Raw genomic sequence first — 20412 nt, 5'->3', positions numbered from 1 at the left:
GTGAGTGCACAATGACTTCCTATTGCATTGCTTTACCTGTCTGGCACAAATACACTGACTGACTAGGGTAGAAATGTGGGCCTAGGTCCTTGGCGGGGTGAAACTCTGCCATGTTTGGGCGCTCTGATTTCCTCTTGTGTAATACCATCTTTGTGCACCGACAGCATAGGCAAGCCCAAGGAACTCAAAGACTTTCCATTGCGGTGTTGAGCTATCTGACACCTACACAGAATGAATTGTATGGGGACACATGGAATTCCCATTGTCCTATGTGACTCGTGGCACCTTGGGTCACACAAGATGGAGGCTGTAACCGAGCCTGACCCTGGGCCCGCTCACGTGCTTCCCACACAGAGTATTGCTGCATTGTGGAGATGTTTAGAAGTGCTGGCACCTGAGTCCCCTTTATGCCCACGCTTGTGGCTCCTGACAACTTTGCGGGCAACATGTATTTTCTATGGTGATACCACAGTTATCTGAGACACTGCTTTGGGCCAAACAAAAGGAGCATTAGTGCATTAATAGAATGTTCATAGCTGCACAAGCATCTGAGTCTGCTTTATGCCCATGATTAATGAGGGTGAAACTGCCATGTTTGGACACTTTATTTGTAATACCATCCTTAAGTTCCTTGGGCTCACCTATGCTGTGGGTGCACAAAGACTTCCCATAGCGGTGTTTTACCTGTCTGGCACAAATACACTGACTGACTAGGGTAGAAATGTGGGCCGAGGTCCTTGGTGGGGTAACACTCTGCCATAGGCGAGCCCAAGGAACACAAAGACTATCTGACACCTACACAGAATGAATTGTGTGGGGACACATGGATTTCCCATTGCTATGTAACTCGTGGCACCTTGGGTGACAAAAGATGGAGGCTGGGACCAAGCCTGACTCTGGGCTCACTCACGTGCTTCCCACACAGAGTATTGCTGCATTGTGGAGATGTGAGTCCCCTTTATGCCCACGTATGCGGCTCCTGACAGCTTTGCGACGGAGGTGCCACGGGATTGGAATGATGATCGTACGTCAATTTATCATCGATTCTCAACAGCATTGTGGGCTATCGCCTCCCCTTTCAAAAAGGGTCGCTGCCTGGCCCTGCCAACCCTCTGCAGTGTGTGCCTCCAGGTTCTCCTCATCGCAGACGCACATAGAAATAGACATGAGGGTGGTGTAGCTATGAAGCGAGCGTGTGGCATGAGGGCAGCTGAAGGCTGCGCCGGGAAGCTTTTGTGTGCGCTGCGGACGCAGGGTCGTGCGGGGGGTTGGGCAGCATGTAACCCAGGTTCCAGGTAGTGTGGTGCTTAGCTAAAGTGTGCCTTGCTAATGAGGGTTTTACCGAAGTAAAAATTGTTAGGGGGGTGACGCTAGACTCTTGCCCCCATTGTGGCTTAATAGTGGGACCTGGGAGCCTGAGATGCAGCCATGCATGCTGTCCCTGCCCTTCCCTATCCGTTTCTATGGTGTTTCCATGACTTTCTGAGGTTTACCAGAGTTTCACAAGTCATCAGCTATGCGGAGCATCGGTCCCATACAAAAATGCTCGAGACGCCCATTGACTTCAATGGGGTTCATTACTCGAAACGTGCTCTCGAGCATCGCAAAAAGTTCGACTCCAGCAACGAGCACCCGAGCATTTTGGTGCTCGCTCATCTCTAATCCTGATGCATGTGAATCTTTCATATTCAGAAAATCATTGCAGTTGCAGGTAGTTACCTCCCTCCCATAAGTAAAAATGTTTTTGCACCCTCTTCCCGCACTACTTAGCTTTTTGACAAACATGTCCTTGTTTGCTTGCTATACTGATGAGTGGACATGCTGTTATGTGGCATCTAAAAGAAATCACTCACCTGATTCAATCTAAAATGATGAGGCACTTGTAACACCTAAGGTTTTCTGTAGTTCAATGTCTGATATTTCCTGTAAAACAGACAGCTCCTTTTTCGTACGTGCCTGACCCCTTGGCCTCAATAGAACTATTGACAGTATTTTAAAATCTTTTTGTGGGTTCAAAATGACATAACAGGAAACTGTGGTTTGGGTGTTTATCACATGCTCTATACATTAACATTACTGAGATCAAAATGTGCATCTTGAAAATGTCAAAACTTGCAAATACTGTGCTTCGCCGAAAATAAGGCAGTGTCATATTAACTTTAGCTTCAGAAGATGTACTAGTGCTTATTTTAGGGGGATGTTTTATTTTGAATTGGCTGAATGGCGGTGAGCGATGGCCGTGGCTCAGCCAATTCAAAAATCTCTCCCCCACAAGCGATGGCTGTGATTAGCGGAGCACTGGCGCTCAGCCAATCACAGCCATTGCTTCACCCATTGACTGTATGAATTGGATGAGCATCGGTGAGCAATTGCCGTGGCACAGGCAATTCAAGAATGCCTCCCCCCACAAGTGCCTGCTCAGCCAATCATTGGCATTGCTTCCTGCATTTATTGTATGAATTGGCTGAGCGGTGGTGAGTGATGTCTGCCGCTCAGCAAATTTAAAAATCCCTCCCACTGTTAGCCAATCACAGCCATTGCTTGTGGGGGAAAGATTTTTAAATTGGCTTATTTTCAGGGGGATGTCTTATTTTGAATCGGCTCAATGGTGGTGAGTGATGGCTGCCACTCAGCCAATTTAAAAATCTCTCCCCCACCACCGATGGCTGTGATTGGCTGAGCGCGGGAAGGATTTTTGAATTGGCTTAGCGGACGCCATCACTCACTGACGCTCAGCCAGTTCAAAAATCCCTCCCCTACAAGCGCCTGCTCAGCCAATCACAGCAATCGTTTCCTGCATTTCCTGTATGAATTAGCTAAGCGGCGGTGAGCGATGGATGACGCTCAGCCAATTCAAAAATCCCTCCTGCGCTCAGCCAATCACAGCCATTGCATGTGTGGGAAAGATTTTTAAATTGGCTCAGGGGCGGCCATCACTCACCGCCGTTCAGCCAATTCATACAGTAAATGCAGGAAGCGACGGCTCTGATTGGCTGAGCGCCATCATCTGAAGAACCAATCACAGCCATCATTTCCTGGAAGCAGGATTTATGAATCCCGTCAGCAGAAAGTGATATTGTATGAGTTCCAATGACTATGGGAATCGGGCGGACTTCCGGAGAGCAGCAAGAGGGACCTGGATGAGCGTTCTAGGTAATGTATTCCTTTTTTTTTAAAATGTAGTCTAGCTAGGGCTAATTTTTTGGGTAGGGCTTATTTTCGGGGAAATGGGTGTAGAGAGAAGTGAAGCAAACCAACAATGAAAACTGGGACTAAAAGGCCCGGGAAGATACCCTGGTCTTATAGTGCTTAGATTGGATATGGTAGATAACAGGAGGCATCCCCACCCAGATTACCTGATGGTGAGAGGGTAGGATATACTAAAAGTAAAATCTGATGTGTAGGCACAACTCTCCGGAGGTTCCAATAAAGGTACCAAAACGATTAGATGAATATCCAACTTCTCATTTTATTTAGAATATTAAAATTTAAAGTCCAGCTAATAAACGCGTTTCGGGGTAAACCCCTTCATCAGTAGTGCTGGGATGAGTTCATTCTCAGGGAAGGGAACTCATAACCTTAAGTACTGGATAACAGAGTCATGAGCTGGAGCAGAGTGGTTTCTAAGGGAGAAAAGTACGGTAGGATGTGCTTAAAAATATTAATAAATCATAACATTATTATATGGGTTTGTCCACATGTTTTAAGCCGGCTGCACACAGGCATCTTTGAATTGTGGAATTCGGAGCAGGTTTCGGCCCCCCGGCTACCGCCGTAAATACCGCCATAGCATGCAATGGAAAAGCGCTTTTTCCTGCACACAAGTGAAAACCTATCACGATTTCCCGCTCGTGGAGGAAAAATCACAGCATGCTCTATTTTTGAGTGGATTCCACATGGACAGCTTCCATTGAAGTCAATGGAAGCTGTCCAACCTGCGGCCCTTCCTCAATTAACATTGTGGAAGGGTCGCGGGACCTGCGTTATGGCCTAGCGACGGTGTCGGAAAATCTGTACTGCGCATGTCCAACTGCAAGCTGTCTGGACCATTCACAGTACAGAAAAAAAAACAACAGGTAAATGGGGTCACTGGCTGGGGACAGGGCCGGATTCCGCTGCAGGATACCGCATCTGGAATCCGACCCATTCATGTGCAGCCGGCCTTACACACATAAATACTGAATGCGTAAAGTATAAAAAGGGTTCAAATTGTATTGTACTAATAAGAAAGGTCATGGAAACTGTATTTGAGCTCATGTGTGTCCATAAAATACTATGGGCAGCCAATTTTATAAGTCGGCACACAGAGAATTATGCTCACATATTCTTTGAGAATGCGTGGAAAATAATCACAGTACACACTACATTATACAGACTATGTCCAGCTTTGCAACCAGTTTTCTTATTGCTGTAATATATTTACTTGCGTAATTAAAAAAATGAAACAAGTTTGCAGTCTTGATAACAATTTGCTGTCTTGTGTCTGCAGCTCCTGTGCAGTAACAAACACATGCTTCATGTCTTGTTTTTTTTTGTAGCTCCTATAATGACCTATGTGTCTTCATGGCTACTGCCAAACAAACCCTAGTCTGATCCTTCAGGCATACTATCTAAACTCTTTCTTCTAACACCAAATTTTTGCTCACCTTCCAAGTGCATGGATGGTTTGAAAAGCCTTTGAGACATTTAACCACTTAGCTGAATAGTCTAAAGCACATTGACAGGTTACGGGATGCCACAAACAGCAGCCTGTAATCTGCTTTACCCTAAGGCAAGGCTAAAAAATCCTTAAAGCATACCTAACTTTTCAGAATAAGGTGCCCCGTGTGTACATGTGAAATAACACTATTTCTGACCATTACATGATGTATCCTATATTTTCCCCATTCCCCCCTCTGCAGCATGTACATCTGTTTTTTAGTCCTCTCAAGCCTGGTGGGAGAAGCCTGACTGCCGTGTTGTGTTCTAAAGACTGTGCACAAAAAACTGCAAATTCTTGTCTCTAAGGGCTCCCACCCACTGGCGATATTTTCTTTCTTGCACTGCGAGAGCACGAGAAAAATCTTGCATCGCAGCGCAAGAAAGAGGCCGGTATAGAACCGGCATATCGCAAAGGGTTGCAATGGGGCTAGCGACAGCAGCGCTAGCCCCATTGAAAGCATTGGGAGAATGCCGCGGACTTCTGCTACAGCTGTGACAGCTGTGACCGGAGTTTCCTTCATCCCCGTGGGGACCGCGGGGATGAAGAAAACTCCTGCCACAGCTGTCACAGCTGTTACAGCTGTGGCAGAAGTCCCCGGCATTCTCCATCTCTTTTCAATGGGGCTAGCGCTGCTGCCGCTGGCCCCATTGAAAAGACTGGCGATATGTTGGCGTGATGCCGATATCCCCGGCGTCATGCCGATTTTTTTCTCACACTGCGATGCGAGACTTTAACTTTAGAATCGCATCGCAGTGGAGAAAATATCGCTAGTGGGTGGGAGCCCTAACTGTCTGTAACACACACAGACATAACATCATCATGGAGGACACTACAGCAGTACTGAGCAGTGTAGGTGTTATTTCAGTAGCAAAATCACAGTAAACAATCCCTTACTTTTAGCTGTAGTTAGTATCTATGGGAGTTGTTCCTTCTCTCCTTCTCCCTCCCATATGTTCTCATAAACTCCAATCAGCATAATGACTTTTTCTCCTCTTACATTTTTTGTCTTGCTGTTGTGCCAGTAAAAAAAATTGACAGTAGGCAGTGACAGCAAGTTAGGAGGAAGGGAAACCCCTAGTGGCTAGCACTTTAAAGGGATTTTAAGCACAAAAATGCCATTTTAGCTAAAGTAAATGAGAGTTTTGCTAGTTATCGCACTGGCTATCATATATGCATAGGTTGTTTGAAAAGTCAGTGAGCATTTAAACATGATGAAATGTATCTTTTATTTATTCATTTTATATCATAAAGTACAATGTAAAAAAAATCAGTATCTAAAAAAATCAGCATTAACAAAATAGTCATTAAAAAACAACAAAATAAATACATATTTGCTGTACAACCCACAGTGAAGAATGCGGGGGAGTTATAAAGGAGACTGTTATAGAAGCTAAGAATAAGCAACTTTTATAATGGACCTTTATAACCACAAAAGGCAAGACGTCAATGACTAGTCAAACACGGGGATACATTTCATGGGATTTTATAGTTTTTACTTAATTTGATTGCCGACGATGTGGCTGTTTGACGCCATGACTACAATTAAACCACTGATAAAAGAGGCACCGCAGAGGGCACCTATGAAGAGAACCGAATAATCACATAGCAACTGTGTAGATTAAAATTATATTTTTGTAGCAATGTTCACAATTTACAGTATGAATATAAGCGGTTGCTAAGTTACAGAACCTTTATCCACGCAGTTACATGTGGAGTTATTTTATAATCTAAATATATTCCAATGTGATCTGTCGAAAAAAAAAAAAAAAGTATAATCTTTTCTTTGGTAGGCAGACCTGTCATGATTATAATATAAGGCACTTTGGCTCAATTATCCATGAAAATGTTACGCTTCTACAGTAAGTTACTTATCTATGAAGCCCAAGAGCTAAAAAAGAGCAAAACGTTCAAGTCATATCACCTGATCATCCATGTCTGACCATATTGCATATATTACACTTCACGCAACACTAATATAGTCCAATGCCCTGCACCATTTGGATGTCTTCATATTACTCAACTGAGGTAAAACCGACTGGCTGTTTGAATTTACTGATGTTTTATATATATTATGATTAGTCTGTTCGCTTATTTTTAGGCATTCTGGATGGTATATCATTTACCAGGGTTGGACTGGCCCTCCAAAATACTAGAATATCCTCTGTAAGTCAGACGGTGATCCAATAATAGATCTCAAAGGTTCAGCCGAAGACAACCCTATTATAGTTGACTTTGAAACCAATCAGTTATCTTGAAGGACTATTTCCTATACAATGTATCACAAAAACTTATTAAACCTCATTGATAATATGTCCTAGGTGTGGATGGAGGGAAGCACTTAGAATTATTCCCTTTGGAGGACTCAAGGAACTTTGAATAGAATTCCTGACAACTTAATTAACATTAAGATGGCAAGGTAGTTTCAGTCATTTCATAGTTTCTGGATTTCCGTCCCCTGTGTCATCCAAAATAGACAACCAAAAAAAGCCACAAATACGACTTTCATAACGGTCATCAAATATTCAGACACCCAAATAGCAATCAATATACAGTATTTATATTGGAGTAGCTAATGGGACATCTGCAATACCAGACATTGTCATGAACATGAATGGCACACTGACTGAAGAAATATAGCGCCTTCCTTCTAATCTCATATAATACATTTAAAGGGGTTGTCCAGTTGTAAATGACTGATGGCCTATCCTCAAGAAAAGTCACCAATAGTAGATTGGTGGGGGTCCACCGTCCAAGCCCCTTGTCGATCAGCTATTTGTTGGGCTGCTGCACTCATGTATTGAACTGAATTCGGCAGGAAGCAGATAGCTACACTCTTACTATTGAAGCCAGGCTGGGTATTGCAGGCCAAGTGCCCATTGAAATGAATGGAAACTTTACCTGCAATACCAAGCCTAGCCACTGCAGTAAAAATGGAGCTGTCTGCTTCTTTCAGAAATCAGCTCAGGGCATGAGCACACTAATGTGGTAAACAGCTAATCGGCAGGGGGCAGAGGAAATGGACCCCTGCCAATCTACTATTAATGACTTATCCTCAGGATAGGCCATCCATAGTTTACAACCAGACAATCCCTGTAAGTCTTGCAAAGCTGTGTAATCACCCATGTGAGAGCTGTCATGGCAGACATAATTGTCACCCAGTTTTTCCAAAGATGTAACCAAGAATGACTATATAGGATTTTTAACAAATAGTCATGAGTCATAGTCAATATGGACAAATTGGAAATAAATCAGAATTTTCAACCCTGGTTAGATAATAATGGGGCAATTCTTAAAAAAATGCAGTATTTTTGAGCATGTAGCTTACGATTTCTAATGGAAATCTTCAATATTTCTTAATTCAGCTTACAAAAATTGGCAAAATGTCATATTAGGTCATAAAAATAATAAATAGAAGTCTATGTATATATATTGCCTGGCAAATAGTAATATGCTGGTACTCCATCTAGTCCATCTGGACCTATTTTACACCCATAATGCATCAGTCATCATGCAAATCTACTTAAATTGAATCTATAGTTGAAAATATTAGCTACATTCTCCTACTTGTGTATCATAATATATCATCTATCTAGTATTATGTACACCCCTGTTATAGTTTGCCTTCTTATATTGGTGACATATACACTCCATATCGTAAAGAATTGTTGTTGGTTACCAATTAATCTCCAACTTGTGGCATTCTAGCTGTTCTAAAACTACAACTGCCAGTGTGCCCTTATGGTCTGTGGTTGGCAGGGCATCCTGGGAGTTGTAGCTTTACAACAGCTGAAGAGCCACAGGTTGGAAACCACTGCCTTAGACCCATTTATACACAGCAAGAAAGGCAATATAAAGCAATAACCGACCATCTAGAGTAGACAAGTATAAAATCAGGCACATGGGGCCTTATTGCATATAAATATTAAGAATTAGCAAAAATCAAGTCCATCTTATAAACAGTTCAAAAATATCACCATGGCTGTGGAAAACACAGATAAATTGTGGCAATATTCAATCTAATATAGATTGCTTAGGGTTCCAAAAATAGCCAAGTGTCGTCCAATCAAGAGAACACAGTCTGTGATGTGTAGAGAGTCCGGTGGTCTATAGTACGGAAAGGTCATGGCAAGACTTGGACTTTAGCTTGAAAGCCATGTTCTTGTTTTTTTTGGCCACAATCTTCCCCCAGAATCTTCTAGCTTTCTTCGGGATGCTTTCCCTCCTTTTTTGGTAAGCCAACCTCTTTTCATTCTTCTCCTTACTGTCCCTCCTTAAGCGCACCTGTCTCACAATCCCCTCAAACAATTCCTTCACATTATGCTGAACAGCGGCTGATGTCTCAATGAATTTGCAGTCGAAGACCACGGCGCAGGCTCTTCCCTCTGGAATAAGAGAACATAAGTCATCAGTCAGGGTCAATGCAAAATTACATTATAATATAGACAAAATACTCAGGAGAGGAGCAGATGTAATGGAGCTCAAACTGGTAATGGGAAACATAGTGCTAAATATTAAGTAGGTTTTTTGCACAACTCAATGTAATATCATAATGTAATATCTGTAGTACACATACTAAATTCACTTTAAGGGGTTTTCCACTTTGGACAATCTCTTTTCATTAGAAGGGTACACGAACAATGAGCTCCTGGAATATGTGGGAGAACCAGGCAGTAAGTGTGCACTTTCCCTGCAGTGCCCCCACAGGGCAAATTAGGCATTGCAGAGTGCCCATTAAAATCCATTGGCTATCTGTGTAGTGTATGTACAAGTAACCATCCGCCAATCCACCTAACTGATGAGCGTCTGGAATCAGAGAAGCCCCTCTTAACTCAGTATCCATTATAGCGTATTTGAATATAGCTTTTTAACCCCTTTAAGTAATATGTTAAGCTTCTAAACTTTGTATATGCATGGAGATACATGCCCTATATCAAAGGTTCATATAGTGTCCCTATAACAGTATCTCCTATTCTGTGCTCTGCCAGTTCAGCCTTGTCATAAAAATGCATTTTCACGCATTCACCTCCTTTCTAGTACTTTGCCATCTTAAAGGGTTTTTTAAGCACCAAACTATTGATCACCTATGCTCAGGATAGTGGGGGTCTGTTACTCTGGATCACCATCAATCAACTTATTGAAATGACAGCAGCACTCTGGTGAGTGCCATTGTAATTTCAGTCCATATCAGGCACAGCACCATACATTGTATAGTGGTTGTGCCTGGTAATGGGACTCAGCTGCTCTCGGCCCATTTGATTGATGTACGTGGCATCGCAGGCCTGAAAAGAGGCCATGATGTTCACCTGAATGCTGTGGCCTCTTCCGTCAGCTGATCAGTGGGGATCCCAAACAGCATCCCAAGCCAATCAACTATTGATGTCCTATCCAGAGAATAGGTAATCAATAGACTAGTCCCAGAATACCCCTTTAAAAAGATAATTATGGTACATTGCAAGAAAGATACACTTGGTCAAACATGACTCATCGATCAGAACTATTAAATAATAAAGACTGGAGTCTAATATGCTCTCTAGAACTAGATGGACCCTTTCTAGAACAATACATTTAGTTTGTTAATGCAAATATTTTAATATTTCTGCTAGAAACATTTTATGAGCAAACAAAAGAAATTGGATCAAAAATAGGGAATACATTTTTTTCCCCAAATAGGAAAATTTGAACATATGTTGACCTACTACGCTAATTGTTTGCCATCAGTCCTAATTTCTCTTTCTTCCATTCCCACTTTTCATGGTTCACCCGTTTTATTATCACACAGCACTCCCCTATACCAGATGGCCAACTATACTCAAGCAATGAATACCTGATATGGAGACTTCTCGGCATCGAACCAGGTCACTCTTGTTGCCTACAAGTATAATGGGAATGTCTTCTGTCTGCCGTGCCCGGCGCAGTTGTATACGAAGCTCTGAGGCTTTTTCAAAGCTGGCTCTGTCTGTGATGGAGTAAACAATTAAGTAGGCATCTCCAACTTGCATGCAATGATCCTGGATCCAGTTGTCCTGACTCTGTAAACAAAGCATAGCAAGATGGTTAGTGCTAGAATCACTGATAGACACAAGGAAGAGTCATTTTAGGTTTAGATATTGTTCCTCTACAGGTGGATACAGCTGAGCTGCACTCCTCTGGAATCTGAATCTAAATCTGTACCACATTTTCCTTGTACCAGGTTCCCTTGCACCACATTTCCTTGTACCACGTTCCCTTGCACCACTTTTCATTTTACCATGTTCCCTTGCACCCTGTTATCAGCCTGCATAAATACCATTTACAGATGTAAAATTATTCGCTCAACCAAAAAATATCTGCCCCACTACACTAACCCTGCCAATACTTTATGATATTTTATTATTAGAATTTTTCATAGGTGACATTAATGAGATGTCTCGTTAAGACCACCTTTAAAAAAATAAGACAGAAGGGAAAATGTAGCCTTAGATGGCAGCCATCCCAATCAATAGACTTCCCTGAAATGCATGGTCAGCCAGGCCCACCAGAGCTGCTCTGGTTTTGGGGGGACCCAATAAAGTTTTCCCCATGATGCCCTAATTAGACAGCTACAAATTTGTTCTGATTAAAGTAAAGGAATTGTATGTATAAAATGTTTCAGCCGGTGATACCTTATTCTCCCACATATCGATCAGGATCAGTGTGGCACTTTCTCCGTCCACCATCAACGTTCTTTCATATGTGTTTTCTGCAAGGCAAAAATAAAGAAAAAAATATCCGTATGTTAGTGAAAGTGTTACCATTTTACATGGCGAGTCAGTCATTTATAATACTGGTGTCTTCCTATGGAGCAGTATGGCTTTTGGATACCTTAGGCACGGGGGGGGGGGGGGGGGGGGGGTAACAGTACACTCCTAAAACTACACCACTGTAATCCTCCAGAGTAGAGATACACTAGTAACGATATTAGCGAATAACATAATGAGCTATTTTCTTATATACATCCCCTTTGTAGCTTCTTTGCAAGCCCTGTCAGCAGTTGTAAGCCATTTAATGCTGTATTTTATGAACGGTGCTCTTCCGTAACTATCTTTGCATCTCCACAACTTTAACTCTAATTTAGGAAATTGCTTACAATGCACTTCCCTAATATAATACCACAAAACCTCCTCAAAAACGCACCAGTTACAGAAGACCACCCCTGATCTCCCGTGATAAATTTTTAATGCCCTTGTATCTTATGTATATTGTCCATCTTCTTTCAGAAAAAAAAACCCTCTAGAAGACCATTTTGGTGGTCAAGGCTCTACATACCACTGATTACTATGGGTTCTTAGAGGGGGCCAGGGTTGGTCGCTTTGCTGTTGGGTGGCGAGGACCTGCGCAGCCCTCCTCTCTCCAGAGGAATTGCATTGGTAGCAACACGAATATGGGATATAGTCTTTGAAATGGAATGGTAGGGAGGAAACAGCAGGACCTTATAATGGGTGCTCAGTTGGTTCCTTGCTATCGGACCCCCCTCTTTTATTGTACGCCTCTGAGGGTCATTAAAGTACTTAACGTGACTCTCTGATTTCAGGATAAAATCTGTCCTGGGGCAGGGGGTATATTATATCTGCAAGTTGTTCTTCTCTGTCGCCCCTCTATCAGTTTCTGGCCCTGTTTTCATCTATCCCTGATGGCTGCAGCAATTTTCTAACTACCTAATGCACTCTGTTCACGGCTCTCTGATTGGCCAGTGCTGATCACAGGAGCAGCTCTGGCCAGTCAGAGAACAGATACAGTGCATTGGTAGTCTAACACTACCAATATACTGTGGAGATTGGGTAGTCTGAAGATTGTATCGACCATTTTGGATACCTGAAAACAGGAAACCGGCAGATTGGGGGGATGGTAGAGAAGAAAAACTGCAGGTAATATACCCCCTCTTCCTCCTTCTCATGTCCTTGGACAGTCTGTCCTCGTGTCCTAAAACTTGGGGGGAGGTTGCCTTCAACTAACTGTATACCATTTCATTGCCGTGGTGCACAACCTACCATCTGTTAATACGTTATAATTCAGGACCTGCTGGGACTTGTAGTTTGATGTACAACAGCTGCTTTAGGCAATTGTTCCTTTAAGATGTTTGATATTTGTTCCATAGCTCCAGATGTGACTTGGGACTATCTCTAAAGCCACCATTGTTTGTTTCTACAGCCCCCCCCCCCAACTGGAAAAGCTCCCACGAGTTTGAAAACGTATTTTCCACATCTTTGAGAAATTAATCCACCACATGAAATAAAACATCAGGATGAAGATTTGTAAAGTCTCCTACTGTGGAGGGTGATAAACTCCAGATTTGTCCAGCAATGGAAAATACTTGCTCACAGAGCACAGCATATTGTTAACCTCTTCGGTGCCAAATTAAAGCTGTACGTTGCAGATGTTCCCGCGCGTATTTACAACCGCTGTGTTGTCTATTAAGTTAAAGCTTTGTCAGCTTTATAAGGGGAGGTTAAGTGAAAAGCAAAGAAAATACTTTTCTGCAAAGTGCTTCATATTAAAGGAGCCCTCCAAGCAAAATGGAGGCACTATGGTATTTTGATATTTTTTGCATGTACCGCCACCTCAGGCCCAAACTAGGCTTTACCCGGTGTAGACGTTTTGACCAGAGAGTCCCTTTAAATGTGAATAAATGAAATGATGTTTAGGCCAGGATGGAAAATAATTGTCTTTGCAAACATAAATTGTTATGTGTATGGAAAAGTGGAAAGATTTTTGTAAACACTTTTCTAGAGAACATAAGTGAGATAAATTTGTTTCCACCCACGGTGGGAGGAGGAAGGTCATGGATAGTTTGTTGTGCAGCAATTACTGTAGAGGACGTCTCTACAGTGAATTCTCATTTTGTTACCCTTATTGGTTAGCCAGTGGAGAAAGTGACTGACTATAAAGAGCCTTTTATCCACTCTGGAGGACCCAACAGGGGGCAGTCTAGAAGCAGGGTGGATGGAGAAGAATTTAGATTAGGGAATATGATAGGCCTTCCTAAAAAGATGTGTTTTTACGATATGCTTAAAGCTATGGTGTTTGCAATTAACCTTATTTTATAGGGTAGTGCATTCCAGAGAATTGGTGCAGCTCAAGAAAAATCTTGGAGGTGGGAGGTCTGGATTGGAGAGGAATGTAGTCTCAGGTCACCAGGAGATTAGAGAGCACAGCTAGGGTGGTAGATTGAGATGAGTGAAGATGTATAGGATGGTGCAGCAGGAGGGGCTTATGGATGAGAGTGAGGAGTTTAAATTGTTTTCTATATTTGACGGGCAAGCAGTGCGGTGACTGGCACAGGGTGGAGGCATCATTACAGTGACTGACGCAGGGTTGAAGCTTTAGTCCAGTGACTGGCACAGGGTTGAAGCATTACTGTAACAGTTTGATAAGATGATAAGCCTGGCTGCTGCATTCAGGATCGTTTGGAGAGGAGAGAGTTTAGAGAGGGAAAGCCCAATCAGTAGTGAGTTGCAGTATTCTAACTGAGAGTGGATAAGGGTCATAGTAAGAGTTTTCGATATCTCCACAGTGAGCAAATGTTTTTGAGCTGCAGGTTACATTAGCAAACAAGTGACTAAATATGAAGAGTGACGGAAAGGTCAGAATCAAATATGACCCCAAGACAGCATGTGTAGTGCTGAAGTTTTGAAAACTTGCAAAAAGTTTGGTTCTGCCAACTTCTGCCGGTTTGCTGAACTTTTGCAAAAAGGTTAGTTCGATCTAAATTAATTTGAACCAAGCCAGAAATTCACCCAAACCCTGAAAACTGATGTATAACCCTGTCTAAAAATCATAAAACCCCTGTATAACACTCTAAGAGCATTACACAGGGGTTTTATGGCTCTTGGACAGTGTTATACACCGGTGTTCAGGACTAGTGTTGAACGAACCGAACCAGTAGAACCCTGTTTTGGAGAGAAGTTTGTTAAAAGCTCAGTGTGGGTTTGTGCTGAACCAAAGTTTTAGCAAAGTGTGACCCAAAACAGGGTCCGACTGTTTTCGTTCATTTAAAACTAATTAGCAGCATTGGTGCTTTCTACTTCCCTGCTTACAATGACTTCCTGTATTGGTGACAATGGCTGCTGACATTGATGGAGTCCGACAAAATCCCCCTGTGTATGGCCTATGTATAAACTGAGAGGAGTAGCAATAAAGGGAGCTGGTACTATTGGCATGACTAGCATAAGCCTATGTGCCTACTTGCCTCCACCAACTAACTGCAGATAAGGTATGGATGGTAAGAGAGGGCATGAGAATGGAGGCTTACTAATACATGCTTCTATCTATGTGGCAATGACAGCAATTGAACTTTTCTAGAAACTAGTGAATTGTTTCCTAGATTGTAAGTTCATTCATACAGTATGAAGCTGGTTACTCACAGGGAGGGGGGTTGTCTGTGGAGTCCACCAATATTGGCAGGATTAAGACTGCCTGATGGTCCACCTGACATCTGGAGAAAGGCTAGATTTCACCCTGTTCAATCAATTGTTACCCAGGATGTAAGTGGCAATGTCTAAACTCAGGGGCCTACAGAACTTCCTGGAGATCAGACATTCAATCAACTAATGGGTTCACATGGTACATAACTATGCCTAGTGCAGTTATATACTAACTAGCTGTACTCTGTGATGTCACTCTGTACCACTTCATACTTTATAGCAAATAAAATAAAATTAGGCATATAAGGAAAACCCACCTCCCAACATTTCACTGTCCAAAGTATCTGGAACACCGGCAAATATGCTGGCCAAGGTAGACTTGCCAACACCATGTTCCCCGATGAGCACCACACGGTAATAAGTATTGCCAGATTCGGAGGAGATTACGGAGTCTGATGAGTCTGAGGAAGAGCTACATCTGTAGTACTCGTCTGGTCTCACTCCATTATTTATAGTGTAGTTTCGATTAAGGTGGACTTTGGGATTTTTTTGGACTTGAATGTTCCTTCCATCGGCTGGTATGCTCCAGCGTTGCTGATTCTGCACTGTAGTGCTGCTGCGCCGCATAGTCACGTTGAGTGTCATCTCGTCTCCCTTCAGATGGAAACAGATATGAAGATTATATGGTTTGTATTCTACATGGATTTATAGCAAGACTTGTGAGGTGCCATTTTTTCATATTAGGATTGCTCCAAAATCTATACATAAGACATATTGTCCTGAACAATCAGCATGAAACGAGCAACAGAATTCTACAAAATATAAAGCTTTGACCTAGCCTCAAAATTTTCACTGTCTAGTTGTTGCAAATCTTTGGCTGTGCAGAGTAGTAGCAGCCATTGATTCCATAGCTTGTAATTACACAGAAAGTCCACTAGGGGCACATTGGAAAAAGTTCATAAATTCAATGCCTGTTAAGACAACAAATCACTGCAGCCAAACAGGTTAGCCCCAATTGTCTAAACATGCCCTGGAGCAGTATCTGTGATGTGTACCTCTTGGATGTGGAATACTTTCTACATCTCCTCATCCTACTACCATGTTTAGTAAGATCATCAGCCCAGTGTCTATTGCTGAGTGACAGCCGGTTAATACAAATCAGTCCATTCTTGACAGCCAGTAAATGCATAAAAAACAAATCTTATCAGAGATTGAACTATAAAAGTCCTTAAAGAGTCACAGCTCTCAAAATACTATACAGATGTAGCAGAGCTGGTCTTGTCATTTAAAGATCTGGTTGTTAATCTTGAGAGGTATAGGTTTACTTGCAGTCCTATGTTAAACTATAGAAAATACATTGCAAATATTTGCGCAAAATGACAAACAGCTCGTCTACCTCTATATTTTTACTATACTATATTAGGATAGTTTCACATCTCTGTTGGAACCTCCGGTCGAAGGTTACAATGCAGATCCATGCACGAAATACCGGAAGAAAAAACGCTGCATGCAACGCTTTCTCTTCCAGCTAAAAGCTGGGCAGCTGAGCAGACAGCGAACGGACCCCATTATAGTTAATGGGATCCGTTCGGCACTGTTCGGGTCCACCATAAGATGAAGCCATTCGGCCGCAGGGATTCCCCTTTCCTGCTCCCCAAACGGAGCAGAAAACTGGAACCCCGAGTGCAGATATGAAAGCAGTCTTAATTGTCTAAAGAAGAGGTTTGCAAGTATCCAGCGGTTTGGTAAGTACAACCAAGCTCCTCAAACTATAATGTACATCTAGTTTAAATAGCCCTCATACTGCAGAATGATATCTTCATCCATATCATTTCAATGATGCTTTTGATATTTTGTGACTTCTGCAGATTTAGCTAAATCTGACACAATCATATAAAACAAAACAATACATTATATATAAAGTATATATCACAATGTGGTAAATATATCTGCAGGCAGATAACCTTATTGTATCAGTCTAGCAGAAGTTATTACAATGAACCAAAGAGACTGTTTAATGCCATATTCATCTCTGCTACATGCATTCAACTAAATCCTTAAAATCACACAAAACTATTGTGTTACATTTAAAAAATAACATCTGTCCAAAATAATTTATTTTTGAACTTATAATGCACTTAAATAACTTGTTCTTTAAGAAATTGTTCTGCAAGGGTGATAAATTTGCATTAGTGACTATAGAAGAATGACATGATGATAATTATATATATTGTATTACTAGCCCTTGGGCTTTCTTATTGGTTTAAATATTTTATTGCAAGATAGAAAACTTACCAGTAAAAGTTTTGTCTGCAGCAAAGTCTCTGCAAACTCAGATGTGCCTTCTGCAGATAGAGTGACTCTGGGTGAAGCAGATGGATTAAGTCCTCTCTGTTATTGTGCTCTGTCTTTCTCAAAGTCTTTTTCAGCTCTTCTGGTTTATATTAAGCACAACTGTACAGAGACGGGTCTTTTCCGTGATGTCAGCTGTCTCTGGAACTGCAGGACCAGCCCACCACAGAGAGAAAGTAGCAGCGGTGGAGAGCTGCCGAGTGAGCTGTCAGGATAATACATGGATTTAATCCCAATCATTCCTGTTTATCAGTTTCATTTCATGTATTTTTTTAAGCTTTCCAGTAAGCTAATCTTGCAAGATTATTTTTCCAAATTGTAATCACATGATTGCAAAAATCCCAGTCATTAGCCTCCTGTGACAGAATGCAATGCAAGGGAATTATAAATGCAAGCAAACGTCAGATCATATGAGATAAGGAACTACTGGTTAAAGGAAAATTGCTAAAATCGAATATAGTTTTCCAGAGCACTATATATATATATATATATATATATATATATATATATCTTAAGTTCTTCTGGGATACTGCATGCATTGGTTAATGGGAAAGAGGGTTACCTGGGGTATAATTTCCAGGGTACACTGTCTGCATCCTCATACATCTGTAGACTATCTTGCTCTCTATCAGCAATCAAACTATCTTTAGCCCCCGAACCACTGAACTTGCAGATAACTGTCTGGCTAGGACTGCAATAAAAAAATTGACCAGATAAAGAGCCATAAAACTGCAAACTTAGCAACCCATCTATGGGTGCCTAGTAGAGATGAGCGAGCATACTCAGTTAGGGCAGTTACTCGAGAGAGCAACGTTATTTTCGAGTAACTGCATGCTCGTCGGAGAAAATTCGGGGGGGGGGGGGCGCGGGGGGAGAGAGAAATATCTCTCTGACTCTCCCCCCGGCTCCCCCCCCCCCGCGAATTTTCTCCGACGAGCATGCAGTTACTTGAAAGTAGCATTGCTCCCTCAAGTAACTGCCCTTACCAAGCATGCTCGCTCATCTCTAGTGCCTAGTAGTAAATACGGTACAGACCTCATGGGCTGGTCTTTTCCATCAACCGATCAATTCCAGAGTTCGTAGCTAAGATGGTCTCATTACTGCCCCTCTTCAACAAACTGAAGTTCTTGCAGTTGCCAAGACATATGACATAGCCACCAATGTGGGGTCAAGCAGCTAACATAGCCCATGCCCACTGTTGAAGTCACATTGAAGGGTGAAATGGCTCAGAAGACACCTACGTAACTAGAAACCAACCCTGCTTTCAGAAATTAAAGAGGTACACCATGAAGCTCAATGTAAGGAAGTTTGGGCTTTATTAATGCAGTGCCCGAGTGAGACGCGCCAAAGAAGGGGAGACCACTGGGACAGTAAGATGGATGTCACGGGTGGCTCTATAACCTCTCCTAACAATGGCGGCAAGGTGCCTGCTTGGTTGCGCACAGTGGCACAAATAATTGATAGAGTCTTGAACGGTGGTTTGTCATGTGACGCCAGCACTTCACTCAGAACTGTAAGAGTCAATTGGCGGGAAATAACTTGACACAAGTCTTGGTAGCTTTTTGTAGTAAACAGGAGGCTGGAATCGGCACATGTGACGGGGGCGGAGCTACGCGATGATGCGTACAAGGGGGCGGAGCCAAAATGCCGCTGCTGCCGAGCAGAGATGAAGGGAGAAGACCCATCTGCGCAAGCGCGTCTAAAAAAGCAAGAAGACACCGAAATTAGACGGAGCCATGGAGACGGGGACGCCAGCAACGGAGCAGGTAAGTGAATAACTTCTGTATGGCTCATATTTAATGCACGATGTATATTACAAAGTGCATTAATATGGCCATACAGAAGTACTTAACCCCACTTGCTTTCGCGAGACAACCCCTTTAAGAAGAAGGGGTAAACAAGGTTTCTCCAATGTACAGCACCTCCTAAGCCTCCTGGAAGTACTTACAACATGAAGGAGATCTTAATACTACTAGTACTACCACTTATAATAATGTTTATATTGCGCAGCCCTTTACAAATTAGACATACACAAAATTGGACACTAAATCAATAGACAATTTGAACAATACATTATATATATTATATAACTTAGTAAACCAATAGACAATGTGTTAACCACTTATCACTGCCATCATATGATAAAAGCCTAGCGGTCTAATACTAACCATTCACAGCAAAAAAATCAACTCCAATAAAACATACATTATATTAATATGCATTAAAACCTACCCAAATGAAAAGTAAAACAATAAATAAAAAACAATACGCATATGAAATGCTGGTAACACAATCAATAGGGAGGGTATCATGAAGCAATCCAAACATGGTTATACTTGCAATTTGCAGAAAATTCCAAACCTGATATTTATGTCTATATCTTCTTAGATGAACTGCCACAATGGAAGAAATGAGGAGATAAATATATGTCTACAATGATCCCAGTACTGCCCCTACTTAACTGTAAGACATCCGCCCTGACAAGAGTGACCCCTCTCACCAATAACTTTTCCCTATTGCAAAACTATCATATCCTATCATGCCATATTCAAACCAATTCCTTACGCTTTCCCACCTCTTCAATAATTAAGAGGGATTATCAGAGGAGTAAAGTAATATTAGAATTAAGGTGACAAACTGATACTTGTACACTCCCCTGCTATAAATGACATCTAGGTGACAGACGTGAATAATAGGAGTGAGGGCCCTGCTTGTGAGAGCTTATAGACCATGAAGAAATAGGGGTAACTCAGGAGATACAAGTGCTTTTGCTGCACAATAATCCAGCCATTTGTTTTAAATGGGGTATTATACATAAAGCTGTATATAGCGGTCACCATCCGGTATCTGTGTATATATAGATATGAAGTGCATTTGTATGGGGTGTGGGGGATGCAGTGGGATTAAGGGGTCAAGGTATTCAAAGGGACTATAGAAGTTGGGTAAATGGAGATGAGAAATTGCGAAATATGGTGGACC

At 42.0% G+C, this 20412-nt stretch overlaps 1 protein-coding gene across 1 annotated transcript; it reads right to left on the bottom strand.

The window, feature by feature from the left end:
- Positions 1-5930: 5930 nt before the first annotated feature.
- Positions 5931-17502, bottom strand: GEM (GTP binding protein overexpressed in skeletal muscle). The gene is made up of 5 exons (XM_066578338.1): positions 17377-17502; positions 15399-15735; positions 11344-11420; positions 10527-10731; positions 5931-9084 (listed from the first exon to the last, which is right to left on the bottom strand). Exons 2-5 carry the CDS (start codon positions 15724-15726, stop codon positions 8807-8809), a joined length of 888 nt encoding a protein of 295 aa, XP_066434435.1. The 5' UTR covers positions 15727-15735; positions 17377-17502; the 3' UTR covers positions 5931-8806.
- Between the last annotated feature and the right edge of the window lie 2910 nt (positions 17503-20412).

This window comes from Eleutherodactylus coqui, chromosome 9 (genome assembly GCF_035609145.1).
Source record: "Eleutherodactylus coqui strain aEleCoq1 chromosome 9, aEleCoq1.hap1, whole genome shotgun sequence".
In the NCBI taxonomy this organism is placed as follows: domain Eukaryota; kingdom Metazoa; phylum Chordata; class Amphibia; order Anura; family Eleutherodactylidae; genus Eleutherodactylus; species Eleutherodactylus coqui.
This window is presented reverse-complemented; position numbering and strand designations above follow the sequence as displayed.